Source organism: Ranitomeya imitator, chromosome 5, assembly GCF_032444005.1.
Source record: "Ranitomeya imitator isolate aRanImi1 chromosome 5, aRanImi1.pri, whole genome shotgun sequence".
NCBI lineage: Eukaryota > Metazoa > Chordata > Amphibia > Anura > Dendrobatidae > Ranitomeya > Ranitomeya imitator.
The window spans coordinates 83281462-83298785 of record NC_091286.1 but is presented as its reverse complement, the minus strand read 5'-3'; the positions used below and the strand labels follow the sequence as shown (position 1 = coordinate 83298785).

Genomic DNA, 17324 nt, shown 5'->3' with positions numbered 1-17324 from the left:
AAATTGTGGACAAAAAACCCCGCTTCAAATTAAAGCAGAATAATACAACAACTTCTACTAATCCCATTACTTTGGTCTTTCAATATAGCAATCAATTTGCTTCCATTAGCAAACTTATAAGAAATAATCTATCTATTTTAAGGGAAGATCCTGACATTGCGGCCATACTTAAACATGGATGCAGAATTGTGTCAAGAAAAGCGCCATCCTTAGGTCATAGTCTATCACCTAGCTCCTTAAATACGTCCCATGTACAACCACACAATTGGCTTAGTACTAAGGGCTTCTATAAATGTGGTGCCTCAGTTTGTAAAATTTGTAAGTTTGCACAGAAACGCTCCGACTTTGCGGATGTAAATAATCAGAAAACTTACCAAATTAAAACATTCCTAAATTGCAATACCAGCAATGTAGTGTACATTATGGAATGCACAACATGCCATCTTAAATATGTTGGGAGTACCATACGCAAACTCAAAACAAGAATTCGGGAGCATATTCATGACGTGGAAAATGTTAACATCCATAGAAATACATCGCAAGTGTCGCAGCATTTCATCAATTCACATCAATCCAATCTCGACTCACTAAAGGTTTATGCAATTGAAAAAACACACAGACCTTTTAGAGGAGGGGATACCGAGGTAACTTTAAGAAATAGGGAAACATGGTGAATCTTTAAATTGGGAACTAGAACACCGCATGGCCTTAATAAAAGAAAGGATATTATGCTTTTTTATTCATTATAATGCCTCTAAAATATATATATTTCTCACCTCTATGTTATTCTGCCCTTGTCGTGGCCCATTAAATTTATAAATTTATATATCTTTCAGCGGTATGTACCGTTGCCCTCCGAGTCCTCGAACCGGCCCAGCTGCGTTTGACGTCGTTCTGCTCGGTTTATGTGACTGTTGTTTTTCTTTCTTCTCCTCTCTTGGTGCATGTGACCACTAGTCTATCGCCCCTTGAGGGATTTTTCAGTCGAATGTTTCCATTGCAGTGTATAGTTTGCTATTTTGTTAACCGTTTCATTATCTTACATAATACCTATTTGAGAATATATATCATTATTTTTCCAGGCTTCCTATTTGGGTATTGCTTCAATTCTGTTTTTGCTACCATCTTATGAAGAGCCTGATACAGTGCAAAACAAGAAAATTCTTCTATACCATTTCTGTATATGCTATTTTGTATATTTCCGTAATTAATTATGATTTTCTTTTTATTTTATTTTCTTTCACATTATCGGGCAATCATACTGTTGTGTCTCATATCCTTTAATTGTATATAGCCAAATTATATGTGTGTCTCTTTGTTTGCTTTTTCACACTATCAGGTGTTTTCAATTAGCCATTGCACCGGTGTGCCTACCGAGTGCTAGTATAAAAAGCATCGAACAGGCTGCATACCAGATATCATGATTAAGGGTGCTCTGTCACCTGAAACGCGTAGATAGTGTTTTTATTGTATTGTGCTGATGTTTCATCCTCTGCTTCTGACATGAAGTGAATAAAGTATCAAGTTTTTACTTTTCACGCCTCGTCGAGCTGGAATTTCTTCTTTTTCTCTGGTCATTTAATATTTACACCAAGTGTTGTGGACTTGAGCTTTGCTCTGCACCTGTTTGAATCACCGTGTGATAATATAGACTTTACCATTTATAAAACTATGTCCTGTAGTTGTCTTGTTCCACGCAAAGAGTCTCCTGAGTTATCCCCTATAACCATTACAGCTTTGCACACTCTTGGCATTCTCTTGATGAGCTTCAAGAGGTAGTGACCGGGAATGGTTTTCACTTCACATGTGTGCCCTGTCAGGTTTAATAAGTGGGATTTCTTGCCTTATAAATGGGGTTGGGACCATCAGTTGTGTTGTGCAGAAGTCTGGTGGATACACAGCTGATAGTCCTACTGAATAGACTGTTAGAATTTGTATTATGGCAAGAAAAAAGCAGCTAAATAAAGAAAAACGAGTGGCCATCATTACTTTAAGAAATGAAGGTCACTCAGTCCGAAGAATTGGGAAAACTTTGAAAGTGTCCCCAAGTGCAGTGGCAAAAACCATCAAGCGCTACAAAGAAACTGGCTCACATGAGGATCGCCCCAGGAAAGGAAGACCAAGAGTCACCTCTGCTTCTGAGGATAAGTTTATCCGAGTCACCAGCCTCAGAAATCGCAGGTTAACAGCAGCTCAGATTAGAGACCAGGTCAATGCCACATAGAGTTCTAGCAGCAGACACATCTCTACAACAACTGTTTTAAGAGGAGACTTTGTGCAGCAGGCCTTCATGGTAAAATAGCTGCTAGGAAACCACTGCTAAGGACAGTCAACAAGCAGAAGAGACTTGTTTGGGCTAAAGAACACAAGGAATGAACATTAGACCAGTGGAAATCTGTGTCTGGTCTGATGAGTCCAAATTTGAGATGTTTGGTTCCAACCACTGTGTCTTTGTGTGATGCAGAAAAGGTGAACGGGTGGACTCTACATGCCTGGTTCCCACCGTCAAGCATGGAGGAGGAGGTGTGATGGTGTGGGGGTGCTTTGCTGGTGACACTGTTGGGGATTTATTCAAAATTGAAGGCATACTGAACCAGCATGGCTACCACAGCATCTTGCAGCGGCATGCTATTCCATCCGGTTTGCGTTTAGTTGGACCATCATTTATTTTTCAACAGGACAATGACCACAAACACACCTCCAGGCTGTGTAAGGGCTATTTGACTAAGAAGGAGAGTGATGGGGTGCTACGCCACATGACCTGGCCTCCACAGTCACCAGACCTGAACCCAATCGAGATGGTTTGGGGTGAGCTGGACCGCAGAGTGAAGGCAAAAGGGCCAACAAATGCTAAGTATCTCTGGGAACTCTTTCAAGATTGTTTGAAGACCATTTCCGGTGACTACCTCTTGAACCTCATCAAGAGAATGCCAAGAGTGTGCAAAGCAGTCATCAAAACAAAAGGTGGCTACTTTGAATAACCTAGAATATAAGACATATTTTCAGTTGTTTCACACTTTTTTGTTAAGTATATAATGCCACATGTGTTAATTCATAGTTTTGATGCCTTCAGTGTGAATTTACAATTTTCATAGTCATGAAAATAAAGAAAAATCTTTAAATGAGGTGTGTCCAAACTTTTGGTCTGTACTGTAGATCCCAATGGAGGAGCCCATGTATATCAGATATTAACTATCTTAAAATTACAATATGAGCAACAAAAAGTGCAGTATGCAGAATTTTTTTTTCCATTCTTACAACTGACTCTGACCTTAAAGGGAATCTGTCACCCCAAAAATCGTATATGAGTTAAGGCCACCGGCATCAGGGGCTTATCTACAGCATTCTGTAATGCTGTAGATTAGCCGCCGATGTAACCTGAAAGATGAGAAATAAAGGTTATATTATACTCACCCAGGGGCGGTCCCGCTGCGGTCCGGTCCGATGGGCGTCGCGGTCCGGCCCAGCGCCTCCTATCTTCATACAATGACGTCCTCTTCTTGTCTTCTTGCCGCGGCTCCGGCGTACTTTGTCTGCCCTGTTGAGCGCAGAGCAAAGTACTGCAGTGAGCAGGCGCCGGGCCTCTCTGACCTTTCCCGGCGCCTGCGCCCTGCAGTACTTTGCCCAAAAATGCCATTACACCACCTGCGAGGGCAGTAAGTTACTGTAAATAATTGCTGCAAGAAAGGAACCACCTGATGTGACTTTAAGAAAATGGTAAACAAGATGATCAGTAAGCCAGGGAATAAAAAGTGCCCTACCCACAGTGCCCACGCCACTTAACTTCCATTTAACATAATGTTAATGACTTGGGTCTTAGGACCATAAGCAGTCCCCGTCCCTTTGCTGTATTCGCCTGTGGTCACTGAAGAGCTATGTTGTAAATGACAGGAGTAAACCTGGGATCACTACATTTCTTCTCAGACCAATATCCTAGTACTTCAGGATGGACATCTAAGCCTTTTCACTACAGATATACAACCCCTGGCAAAAATTATGGAATCACCAGCCTTGGAGGATGTTCATTCAGTTGTTTAATTTTTTTAGAAAAAAAGCAGATCACAGACATGGCACAAAACTAAAGTCATTTTTAAATGGCAACTTTCTGGCTTAAAGAAACACTAAAAGAAATCAAGAACAAAAAATGTGGTAGTCAGTAATGGTTACTTTTTTTTAAAGTAAAGTCAGCATTCACCTGGAACAGCTACAGTCATGGCCAAAAGTATTGACACCCCTGCAATTCTGTCAGATAATACTCATTTTGTTCCTGAAAATGTTTGCAAACACAAATTATTTGGTATTATTATCTTCATTTAATTTGTCTTAAATGAAAAAAACACAAAAAAGAATGAAGCAAAAAGCAAAACATTGATCATTTCACACAAAACTCCAAAAATGGGCCAGACAAAAGTATTGGCACCCTCAGCCTGATACTTGGTTGCACAACCTTTAGCAAAATAACTGCGACCGACCGCTTCCGGTAAACATCAATGAGTTTCTCACAATGCTCTGCTGGAATTTTAGACCATTCTTCTTTGGCAAACTGCTCCAGGTCCCTGATATTTGAAGGGTGCCTTCTCCAAACTGCCATTTTTAGATCTCTCCACAGGTGTTCTATGGGATTCAGGTCTGGACTCATTGCTGGCCACCTTAGAAGTCTCCAGTGCTTTCTCTCAAACCATTTTCTAGTGCTTTTTGAGGTGTGTTTTGGGTCATTGTCCTGCTGGAAGACCCATGACCTCTGAGGGAGAGCCAGCTTTCTCACACTGGGCCCTACATTATGCTGCAAAGTTTGTTGGTAGTCTTCAGACTTCATAATTCCATGCACACCGTCAAGCAGTCCAGTGCCAGAGGCAGCAAAGCAACCCCAAAACATCAGGGAACCTCCGCCATGTTTGACTGTAGGGACCGTGTTCTTTTCTTTGAATGCCTCTTTTTCTCTCCTGTAAACTCTATGTTGATGCCTTTGCCCAAAAAGCTCTACTTTTGTCTCATCTGACCAGTGAACATTCTTCCAAAGCCATTTAGGCTTTTTCAGGTAAGTTTTGGCAAACTCCAGCTTGGCTATTTATGTCTCGGGGTAAGAAGTGGGGTCTTCCTGGGTCTCCTACCATACAGTCCCTTTTCATTCAGATGCCGACGGATAGTACGGGTTGACACTGTTGTACCCTCGGAATGCAGGGCAGCTTGAACTTGTTTGGATGTTAGTCGAGGTTCTTTATCCAACATCCGCACAATCTTGCTTTGAAATCTCTTGTCAATTTTTCTTTTCCGTCCACATCTAGGGAGGTAAGCCACAGTGCCATGGGCTTCAAACTTCTTGATGACACTGCGCACGGTAGACACAGGAACATTCAGGTCTTTGGAGATGGACTTGCAGCCTTGAGATTGCTCATGCTTCCTCACAATTTGGTTTCTCAAGTCCTCAGACAGTTCTTTGGTCTTCTTTCTTTTCTCCATGCTCAATGTGGTACACACAAGGACACAGGACAGAGGTTGAGTCAACTTTAATCAATGTCAACTGGCTGCAAGTGTGATTTAGTTATTGCCAACACCTGTTAGGGGCCACAGGTAAGTTACAGGTGCTGTTAGTTACACAAATTAGAGAAGCATCACATGATTTTTCGAACAGTGCCAATACTTTTGTCCACCCCCTTTTTTATGTTTGGTGTGGAATTATATCCAATTTGGCTTTAGGACAATTCTTTTTATGTTTTTTCATTTAAGACAAATTAAATGAAGATAATAATACCAAATAATTTGTGTTTGCAATCATTTTCAGGAAGAAAATGATTATTATCTGACAGAATTGCAGGGGTGTCAATATTTTTGGCCATGACTGTAAGATCAGATAACTCAGTTCATAATAAAAATGTAATCTATTTGCTCTAAAAAGGTGCAATGTTGGGAGAGAAGGTGACTTCCCAGCGGTTACCACATAAAGTAAGCTGCTTGTATGCAAGAACTGAAGTTAAGTTGTAGGAGAGACAAGTAGAAAAAGATCTGTGCAATAGTAAGAAAATGGAAGAAATATAAAATGACTGTCAATCGACATCAATCTGGGGCACCTTGCAAAATCTCACCTCGTGGGGTATCCTTGATCATGAGGAATGTGAAAGATCAGCCTAAAACTACACGGGGGGGAACATGTTAATGATCTCAAGGCAGCTGAGACCACAGTCACCAAGAAAACCATTGCTAACACATTACGCCATAAAGGTTTAAAATTCTGCAGTCTCCGCAAGTTCTCCTGCTCAAGAAGGCACATGTGCAGGCCCGTCTGAAGTTTGCCAATGAACACCTGGATGATTCTGTGAGTGATTGTGAGGAGGTGATGTGGTCAGATGAGACAAAAATTGAGCTCTTTGGCATTAATTCAAATCGTCATGTTTGAAGAAAAAGAAATGCTGCCTATGAAACAAAGTACATCTTCCCCACTGTCAAGCATAGAGGTGGAAACATTATGTTTTGAGGGTGTTTATCTGCTAAGGGCACAGGACTACATCACCGCATCAATGGGAGAATGGATGGAGCCATGTACCGTAAAATCCTGAGAGACAACCTCCTTCCCCCCGCCAGGACATTAAAAATGGGTCGTGACTGGGTCTTTCAGCAAGACAGTGACCCAAAATATACAGCAAGGTAACAAAGGCATGGCTCAAAAAGTAGCACATTAAGGGGGTGGAGTGGCCTAGTCTGTCTCCAGACCTTAATCCCATAGAAAACTTCTGAAGGTAGTTGAAGCTCTGAGTTGCTAAGCGACAGCCTCAAAATCGTAATGATTTAGACATGATCTGCAAAGAGGAGTGGACAAAAATTTCTCTTGACATGTGCCCAAACCTCATCATCAACTACAAAAAACATCTGACTGTTGTGCTTTCCAACAAGGGTTTTGCCACCAAGTATAACGTCTTGTTTGCTAGAGGAATCAAATACTTATTTCTCACTGCAAAATGCAAATAAATGTATGTAATTTATACAATGTGATTTTCTAGATTTTATTTTTTGATATTCTATCTCTCAATGTTAAAATTAGCCTACCCTTAAAATTATAGACTGTTCATGTCTTTGTTAGTGGGCAAACTTACAAAATCAGCAAGGGATAAAATAATTATTTCCCTCACTGTACATAAATAGAAATGTTCAGTCAGCCCCATATACATTTGTATCACATAAATCTTTAATTCCCAGTATGTTCTTAACAATGGTAACAAGATGCTGGGAGTTGTTATCAGTCATTATCAGACTGTGGACCATACAGGGACCACAATACTGGAGAGACGCAGGCAGGATCACGCATAAACATTTGCATCCAGGTACCTTGTAGATGATGTTGCCTCTTATTGGAGTTGTTCTCTTTCTTTTCTTCATCTTGTCCAGATGTCATGATGACTTTTCACAGCCACATCCTGTCTCTTCTCTGGTCTTCTGCAGCACATCTTGACACAATGTGACCTTTAAAAATAGCAGTGCCGTTATAATGCTTCTTAATAAAAAATGTCTGCCCCTGCACAACATATGTGACTCTTATGGTACTGTCTCCTCACACTATTCCCCTCAATAGTCTCCTCACACATTTCTACCTCCCACACCATTTCCTCTCACATCCCCCTGCTAACCATCCTGTGTCCCCTTACATATTTACCTCTTTGTTCTCCATACTGTATCCTTCTATATGCCACTGCTCCCCTTACTGTGTTCGCATACATTCCCTCCATAATGTGTTCGCATACATTCCCTTTCATACTGTGTTTCTTATACATTCTCCCCTCCTACTTTATATGCACCGATCCCCTACCTTGCTCCTCATACTGTGTCAATGCCAATCCCCCTTTTCTTCTTACACTGTTTCTTCACCCATCCCCTCCCTTTGCTTCACATACAGTGTCCTCAAATTTCTGGCTCCCCATACTGTGTATGCACCCATCCATTCCCTAACTCTCCACACTGTGCCCTCAAATTTCTCCCTTCCCTTTGCTCCTCAAACTGTGACTGCACCCACCTATACATGCCTCCCACTCCCGCTTTACATACTGTGTCTGCACCCAACCCTTGCTTGCTCCCCAAACAGTGTCCTCACATTTTCCTATCCCTTCGCTCCCCAGATTTCCAAATGCAATCCACTAGAAAAATACCTCATGTGTACATGCCCTTAGACCCATTCATGCGTTCAGTATTTGGTCAGTATTTTACATCAGTATTTGAAGCAAAAACCAGGAGTGGGTGAAAAATGCTTACAAATGCTGATGTAAAAAACTGACCAAATACTGAACATGTGAATGCGGCCTTAGGGTGGTTTTGGGGATCTCAATCTGTATTCGGACCTTGAAGATCAATATCTGAAACCGGCTACAGACAACATTAGTTAGTTAGCGCTCATATTTCTAACTGCGCTGATAATATGAAAGCTGTACTGTGATTGGTTGCTATGGGCAATGTGAGCAGTTTTCATTTAGTCTGAATATCCCACTGATTATGAACTGAATTGCAGTCACATACCAGAATCCCATTCATTGCAGCTCTACAGCAAAGCTCCAGGACAGGCAGATGGCTCATCACAGCCTCTCGGGAATTGAAGTGCCTGCTTCCACCACACGTCATAAAGAAGCACTCCCAAAGGACTACATAACCCAGCGAGGTACATCAGCAACATGATCTCATGACTTGATCATGGTTCTGACGTCTCCCTGACCCAGCTGTCACGGCTTCAATTGACAAGAGTGCAATTGATTACTGGGAGCCGGCACGATACACCTTCTCTGTGACAGCTGTCAGCTTGATGGTCGACTCCCAGAAAAAAAGTCATAGTGCTGGGGTGATGGCGCACTTGCTGACAGAGAAGGCTCTGAGTGCCACCTCCGGCACGCGTGCCATAGGTTCACCATCACTGGTCTAGGTGGTTAGGCAGGTTTGTCTAAGAAACTCCCCCAGATCTGTTGTGGCTTTATGCCTATTACTGTTTATTATTTAAGGCCTGTAATTCTTTTGGTGTATTTATGTTTTTACTCTTTCTAGGGAAACTTCCCCTCAGGGCTTCAAAGAACCAAGTAGGGGTTTCTTCAAGAAAATACGCTCAGAAAGTGGTGATGAAGGGTCCACAAGCAATGTTCCTAAAACAGATGATGCGTAAGTCTAATATGTCTATTGCCCCAGTTAGGTTCCCAGTATCTTATTGGATGGTGGATTGGTTTTCTTTTGTCAAATTTACAAAGAAATACACTATTTTATGTTTTATTATATTCATATTTTTACATGTTGCAGAACAACTGCCCAGAAGAGCTTCAAAGCAGCAAGTAAGGGTTTCATTAAAATAAAAGCAAGTGGTGCTTCAGCTGCTCCTAAAAAAGATTGTGGGTAAGCTTGAAATGTCTATTGCTTTTCTTAGGATACATTTACTTTTGTCAAAGTTTGAAAGCAATACACCATTAAAACAGAATGTAAAAAAATATAGCATATACAGGTTATGGATAATGCTTTTTATATAATCGAGGTAAATAACCATATGAAGCAAAATGATACAAAAACATGATGTGAATAGAATATAAAATTACAAGCAAAATGGTGTATTTAAGAAAAAAATATTTTTGGAAGAGATTTACTGTATACTGTACGTATTTCCCCCTATACCAAGATCTTTTTGCAAAGATATTACTAACGGGCTACAACACTTTGGCATACTCTATATGCAAAAGTGTTAAATCAGCCGTCAGAAGATAGCAATGTGGACATGGAAACTAAATACACTATATAAAGGTTATTACAAATCTACTTTTCATGTCATTTTTAACACTTTCACAAAAAAAAAGATAGACTCATTTATATTAAACTAAGACTACATATAACGACTTCAATGGAAAATAAAAAGGATGTGGGTTATCTAAACGATAACTAATTTGTTTTGATGTAAGGCTTTGCTTCAAAACTTGGTTAGAAAATAATTAATTTGTTTCATATTTATACAATTTTTTTGCTATTTACATTTTCCAAAAGCAAAATAGGGGACTTGCCCAACAAGCTAAATCCATAAGCAAATCTTACTTTACAGTATTTTGTGTCTTTTCTCACCGGGCCAAACTGGACCTAGATTATTGTAATATATAATTTTTGTATATTATTTAAAGGGTTAGGCTGGTTTCACATTTGCGTTTAAAAACGCAGCGTTTTAAAGCAAACGCATTTGGTTTAAACGCGTTTAAATGCTGCGTTTTTTAGACGCGAACGTTTTTGTATGTTTTAATACAAACGCGGCATTTTGATGCATTTACATGCGTTTTTTCTGCGTTTGCGTTTTTGAAACGCATGATGAGAAGTGTGTGACAGCTGCTAATCATCAAAATCATCAAGAAAACCCACTATAAACAGAAATAGCTAGGGTTAGGGTTAGGGTTAGGATCCCTAGTAACCCTAGGAATCCTAACCCTAACCCTAAGGGATCCTAACCCTAACCCTAACACAAACCCAAACGCTAAGGGATCCTAACCCTAACCCAAACCCAAACGCTAAGGGATCCTAACCTTAAGGGATCCTAACCCTAACACAAACACAAACGCTAAGGTATCCTAACCCTAACCCTAAGGGATCCTAACCCTAACCCTAACACAAACCCAAATGCTAAGGGATCCTAACCCTAACCCTAACCCAAATGCTAAGGGATCCTAACCCTAACCCTAAGGGATCCTAACCCTAACCCTAACACAAACCCAAATGCTAAGGGATCCTAACCCTAACCCTAAGGGATCCTAACCCTAACACAAACCCAAACGCTAAGGGATCCTAACCCTAAGGGATCATAACCCTAACCCTAAGGGATCCTAACCCTACACCTAACCCTAACACAAACCCAAACGCTAAGGGATCCTAACCCTAAGGGATCCTAACCCTAAGGGTTAGGGTTAGGATCCCTTAGGGGTAGGGTTTGGGTTAGGGTTGGGGGTTGGCTTATCAGTGTTAAAAACGCATGCGTTTACATAGACATCAATACGTTTTTTTGCCGCGAAAAAACGCATGCTTTTTTTGCGGCAAAAAAACGCAGCTAGAAATTACTACATGTTGCATTTCTGCAACAAAACGCATGCATAGAAACGACGCATGCGTCGTCAAAACGTGACAAAACGCACGCAAAAAAAGCATGCGATTTTAATGTTAAGTATAGGAAAAAAACGCATGCGTTTTTTTGCGTTTTTTACCGCAAAAACACCAAAAAAACGCAAATGTGAAACCAGCCTTATCCGAGACTTTGGTGGGGGCTAAGATCCTACAGGCAAGTAGTTGTACCTACCTGTACTGCCCAACCCCGATCTCTGCCGAGCAGTCAGAAATGACTCCTACGGGCAATTCTACTGCTTCATTTGACCACACGTCAACAAAGCATCTCTTCCTCTTCCATTAAGCTCTGTCAATGAGGTGTCACTGCCGACATCATGCTGATTGACAGCCGGCTACCTGCTGGATTGATTATACCACAGAGATCGGGGGGCAAGCAATACAGTTTATTTAAAAAAAATAACAAAAAATACCCCAACTATATAGAAAGTTTTTGAAGCAGGTATATTATTATTATTACTATTATTATTACTATACATAAAACGCTTTTAACTATAGCACCATCTTTTTGCAAAGATATTATTGGCAAGCTTTAATATTACAGTATATTCAGTATATTATTTAAATAATCAGAAGATAGCATAATGCAAATCGAAAATAAATACACTTTGTAAAGGTTATTGAAAAATGATTATTTTGCATAAATTGTTTTTGGGGTTTTTTTCTTGCAAAATTGTGCAAAAAAAATCTAAATGACAAAAAACAATGGCAGAACGGTTTGTCATAAAACAAGTCCACATACAATGGGGAAAATAAGTATTTGATACACTGCCGATTTTGCAAGTTTTCCTACCTACAAAGAATGGAGAGGTATGCAGTTGTTATCGTAGGTACACTTCAACTGTGAAAGACAGAATCTTAAAAATGAAATCCAGAAGATCACTTTGTATATTTTTTTTACATAATTCATTATTTTCATAATATTTTTATTGCATGAAATATGGCTCTCACAGACCTGTTAGTTTTTCTTCAATAAGCCCTCCTTACTCTTCACTCATTACCTGTATTAATTGCACCTGTTAACCCCTTAACGACCACCGATACGCCTTTAAACGGCGGTAGTTAAGGGTACTTAAACAACAGCGCCGTTAATTAAAAGCGCTGTGGAAAAAGTGTATAGCGCCCCCAGGGTTGGATTAGTTAGGGTAGCTGAGACCCCAGAGAACATGATTCGGGTAGTTTTTTACCGACCCCGGTGTTGCAATGCAATCGTCGTTATTAACCGTATAATGGCGACCGCAAAAAAAGCAAGTCTGATTTGCCATTTACATTGTCTCTCCTCTGATGTGATCGCACATCAGAGGAGAGAGAATTAGGGTCCGCTGATCCCCCCGGTATCTCCCGGTGTCCTTGGATCCTCCTGTATCCCCCACGGCCACTGACATCTTCTTCGGGGAAGAAAATGGCGGCGCATGTGCAGTGCGCTCACCGAGATCTGCCGGCAAGAGATTTTTCCTATTGGTTCATTTTGATCATTGTGATAGACCCTATCACAGTGATTAAAATAAAAAAAAAGTAAATAAACCCCTTTTATCACTCCCTTAGTTAGTGAAAATAATTACATTTAAAAAAGTATATTTATTTCCATTTTTCCATTAGGGTTAGAGTTGGGCTAAAATGAGTTGGGCTAAAGTTAGGGTTAGTGCTATTGTTAGGGTTGGGATTAGGGTTAGGATTAGGGTTAAGGTTGGGATTAAGGTTAGGGGTGTGTTAGGGTTATGGTTAGGGTTGGGATTAGGGTTAGGGGTGTGTTGGAATTAGGGTTGTAGTTAGGGTTATGGTTAGGGTTGGGATTAGGGTTAGGGGTGTGTTGGGGATAGGGTTGGCATTAGAATTGGGGGGTTTACACTATTTAGGTACATCGGGGGTCTCCAAATGTGACAGCCAATTGATTCCAGCCAATTTTGCGTTCAAAAAGTCAAACGGTGCTCCCTCCCTTCTGAGCCATGGCATTCACCCAAACATTGGCTTTTCCGCACATATGGGGTATCGGCGTACTTTGGAGAAATTGCACAACAAATTTTATGGTCCATTTTCTCCTGATACCCTTGTGAAAATAAAAAAATTGTTTCTAAAGTACATTTTTTGTGAAAAAATTTAAATGTTCATTTTTTCCTTCCACATTGCTTTAGTTCTCGCACCTGAAGGGTTAATACATTTGTTGAATGTGGTTTTGCTCAACTTGAGGAGTGCAGTTTTTAGAACAGTGTCACTTTTGGGTATTTTCTGTTATATTGACCCCCCAAAGTCACTTGAAATGGGAGGTGGTCCCTAAAAAAATGGTTTCGTAAGTTTTGAAAAATGAGAAATCGCTGGTCAACTATTAACCCTTATAACTTCCTAACAACAAAAAAATTTTGTTTCCAAAAATTTGCTAATGTAAAGTAGACATGTGGGAAATGTTATTTATTTATTATTATTTTGTGTGACATATCTCTCTGATTAAAAATTGCAAAATTTTCAAAATTTTTACCATATTTCTGTTTTTTTTTCATAAATAGACGCAAGTCATATAGAAGAAATTTTATCGCTAACATGAAGTACAATATGTCATGTAAAAACAGTCTCAGGATCAGCGGGATCCGTTAAAGCGTTCCAGAGTTATAACCACATAAAGTGACAGTGGTCAGAATTGTAAAAATTTACTTGGTCATTAAAGGGACACTGTCACTTGAATTTGGAGGGAACAATCTTCAGCCATGGAGGCGGGGTTTTTGGGTGTTTGATTCACCCTTTCCTTACCCGCTGGCTGCATGCTGGCTGCAATATTGGATTGAAGTTTATTCCTTGTCCTCCATAGTACACGCCTGCACAAGGCAAGATTGCTTTGTGCAGGCATGTACTACGAAGGACAGAGAATGAACTTCAATCCAATATTGCAGCCAGCATGCAGCCAGCGGGTAAGGAAAGGGTGAATCAAAAACACAAAAACCCCGCCTCCATGGCTGAAGATTGTTCCCTCCAAATTCAGGTGACAGTGTCCCTTTAAGTACCTAATTCGCTCTCACTAAGGGGTTAAATTTGCTTCCTGTGTAAAAGACACTGCTCCACACATTCAACCACACTCCAATCTCTATCATGGCTAAAACAAAAGAGCTGCTGTCTAAGGACACCAGGGACAAAATTGTTGACCTGCACCAAGCTGGGATGGGCTACATGTAAAAGATACATTTTGCACATGAATGAATATTAAAAATGAACAGCTCCTTTCATCAGGCAATGACCAGTTTTTTTACTTTGCAATGGGGTCATGTCTGTGCAAAAGCTCCAGTAACTCTTAATTTTTGTATTCTGCAGAAGTACTACAAAAAAGGAAATTGCACAAGTGCAGATGAGTGAAGATATCGAGGAGCCCACTATAGGACAAGTAGAAAGGTATTATGATGGAGGACCGTGATTACAGTGGCATGTAAAAGTTTTGGCACTCCTGGTCAGAATTACTTTTATTGTAAACAGTTAAGCAAGTTGAATATAAAATGATCTCTAAAAGGCCTAAAGTTAAAGATAACACATTTTCTTTGTATTTTAGGGGGGGGGGGGGGGGGAGGAATATATTGTAATTTTTTACATTTTAAAGATTACAAAAAGAAAAATGGGTTGATGCAATAGTTTGGGCACCCTTGGAGATTTGTGTGTTCAGATAACTTTGACCAAGATTTCAGACCTTAATTAGCCTGTTAGGGTTGGCTCAAAAAGAAGCACATTAAGGTCATTGAGTGGCCTAGCCAGTCACCAGACCATAAGCCCATAGAAACCTTATGGAGGGAGTTGAAGCTCCAAGTTGCCAAGCGACAGCCTCAAAATCTTTTTAGAGATGATCTGTAAAGAGGAGTGGACCGAAAGTCCTCCTGACTAGTGATGAGCGAGTAAACTCGTTGCTCGGGTTTTCCTGAGCACCCTCGGGTGGTCTCCGAGTATTTGTGAGTGCTCGGAGATTTAGTTTTCGTCGCCGCAGCTGTATGATTTGTGGCTGCTAGACAGCTTAAATATATTTGGGGATTCCCTAGCAACGAGGCAACCCCCACATGTACTCAAGCTGGCTAGCAGCTGTAAATTATGTAGCTGTGTCAACAAAAACTAAATCTCCGAGCACTCACAAATACTCAGAGACCACCCGAGCGTGCTTGAGAAAACCCAAGCAACGAGTATACTCACTCTTCACTACTCCTGACATGGGCACAAACCTCATCAAGTACAAAAAATGTCTGACTGCTGGGCTTGCCAACAAGGGTTTTGCCACCAAGTATTCAGTCTTGCTTGCCAGAGGGATCAAATACTTATTTCTCACTGCAAAATGCAAATAAATTTATGTAATTTATACAATGTGATTTTCTGGATTTTAATTTTGATGGTCTATCTCTCAATGTTAAAATTAACCTACCCTTAAAATTATAGACTGTTCATGTCTTTGTCAGTGGGCAAACTTACAAAATCAGCAAGGGTTCAAATAATTATTTCCTTCACTGTACATGAACTGTAATGTCCAGTCAGCCCCATATACATTTGTATCACATAAACCTTCAATTCCCAGTAAGTTCTTAACAATAGTAACAATATGCTGGGAGTTGTTATCAGTCATTATCAGACTGTGGACCATACAGGGTCGCGGTGAGACGTGGGCAAGGTCACACAAACATTTACATTCAGGTACCTTATAGATGATGTCTCTTATTGAGGTTATTCTCTTTCTTTTCTTCATTTTAATATAATAATATAATAATTTTATTTATATAGCGCCAACACATTCCGCAGGGCTTTACAATTTATAGAGGGGACTTGTACAGAGAATAGACATTACAGCATAACAGAAATCACAGTTCAAAATGGATACCAAGAGGAATGAGGGCCCTGCTCGCAAGCTTACAAACTATGAGGAAAAGGGGAGACACGAGAGGTGGATGGTAACAATTGCTTTAGTTATTCGGACCAGCCATAGTGTAAGGATCGGGTGTTCATGTAAAGCTGCATGAACAAGTTAACTGCCTAAGTATGTAGCAGTACAGACACAGAGGCTATTAACTGCATGAAGTGTATGAGAACATGATCCAAGGAACCTGATTATGTTTTTTTTTTTTTTTTTTAATGGGCCACACAGGGATAGTTAGGTTAATGCATTGAGGCGGTAGGCCAATCTGAACAAATGAGTTTTTAGGGCGCGCTTAAAACTGTGGGGATTAGGGATTAATCGTATTAACCTAGGCAGTGCATTCCAAAGAGTTGGCACAGCACGTGTAAAATCTTGGAGACGGGAGTGGGAGGTTCTGATTATTGAGGATGCTAACCTCAGGTCATTAGCGGAGCAGAGGGCACGGGTAGGGTGGTAGACTGAGACCAGAGAGGAGATGTAGGGTGGTGCTGAGCCATGGAGTGCTTTGTGGATGAGGGTAATAGTTTTGTACTGGATTCTGGAGTGGATGGGTAACCAATGTAATGACTGGCACAAGGTAGAGGCATCGGTGTATCGGTTGGTGAGGAATATAATCCTGGCAGCAGCATTCAAGACAGATTGGAGAGGGGAGACTTTGGTGAGAGGGAGGCCGATTAGTAGAGAGTTACAATAGTCCAGACGAGAATGAATAAGTGAAACCGTAAGAGTTTTTGCAGAGTCGAAAGTAAGAAAAGGGCGAATTCTAGAAATGTTTTTGAGATGGAGATAAGAAGAGCCAGCCAGTGATGGGATGTGGGGGGTGAATGAAACTTTGTCCAGATATCATGATGAATTTTCATAGCCACATCCCGCCTTTTCTCCGGTCTTCTGCAGCACATCTTGACACGATGCCGTTAAAAATAGCAGTGTCTTTAATGCTTCTTAATAAAAACTTCTGCCCTATTCTGAGCCCCTGAATAAATTATTGACGTTCACTGTATCCCTGTTAAGGATATGTATTTGATATCTGATTATGAAGATATACAAAACATGGATGATTATATTCAAAATGGAAGCTTTGCTGAATATATATCACAGATATTGAATGATGTGCTTATGTGTGTGCTCGAATTCATGCCTGTCAGCAGGTAACATAAACCTCGGGTGCATAGGCGGACATACCGCAGGTTCAACTGGTGGGGCTGCATCGGGGCCCAGATGCTCTGGGGGCCCCCTGCAAAGCGGCTAATAATGAGGGCAATCTGGCCAGTTTATCTGGCTCCATGGGGCCCCTGGCCAGATTGCCCTCATGTGCGGTGGTCAGGGAGCAATCCCGGCAGCTCCGCTGCCTGCA

General features: G+C 40.7%; 1 protein-coding gene across 2 annotated transcripts in view; it reads left to right on the top strand.

Annotated features, from left to right (window-relative positions):
- LOC138681406 (protocadherin Fat 4-like) overlaps positions 1 to 17324 on the top strand; it is a 286716-nt gene that overhangs the window by 165288 nt on the left and 104104 nt on the right. For both annotated transcript variants that reach the window (XM_069768890.1, XM_069768889.1), the window contains exons 40-42: positions 9016 to 9126; positions 9262 to 9354; positions 14401 to 14478. In XM_069768890.1, the coding sequence (XP_069624991.1) occupies positions 9016 to 9126; positions 9262 to 9354; positions 14401 to 14478 (282 nt within the window). The remainder of the gene's footprint in view (positions 1 to 9015; positions 9127 to 9261; positions 9355 to 14400; positions 14479 to 17324) is intronic.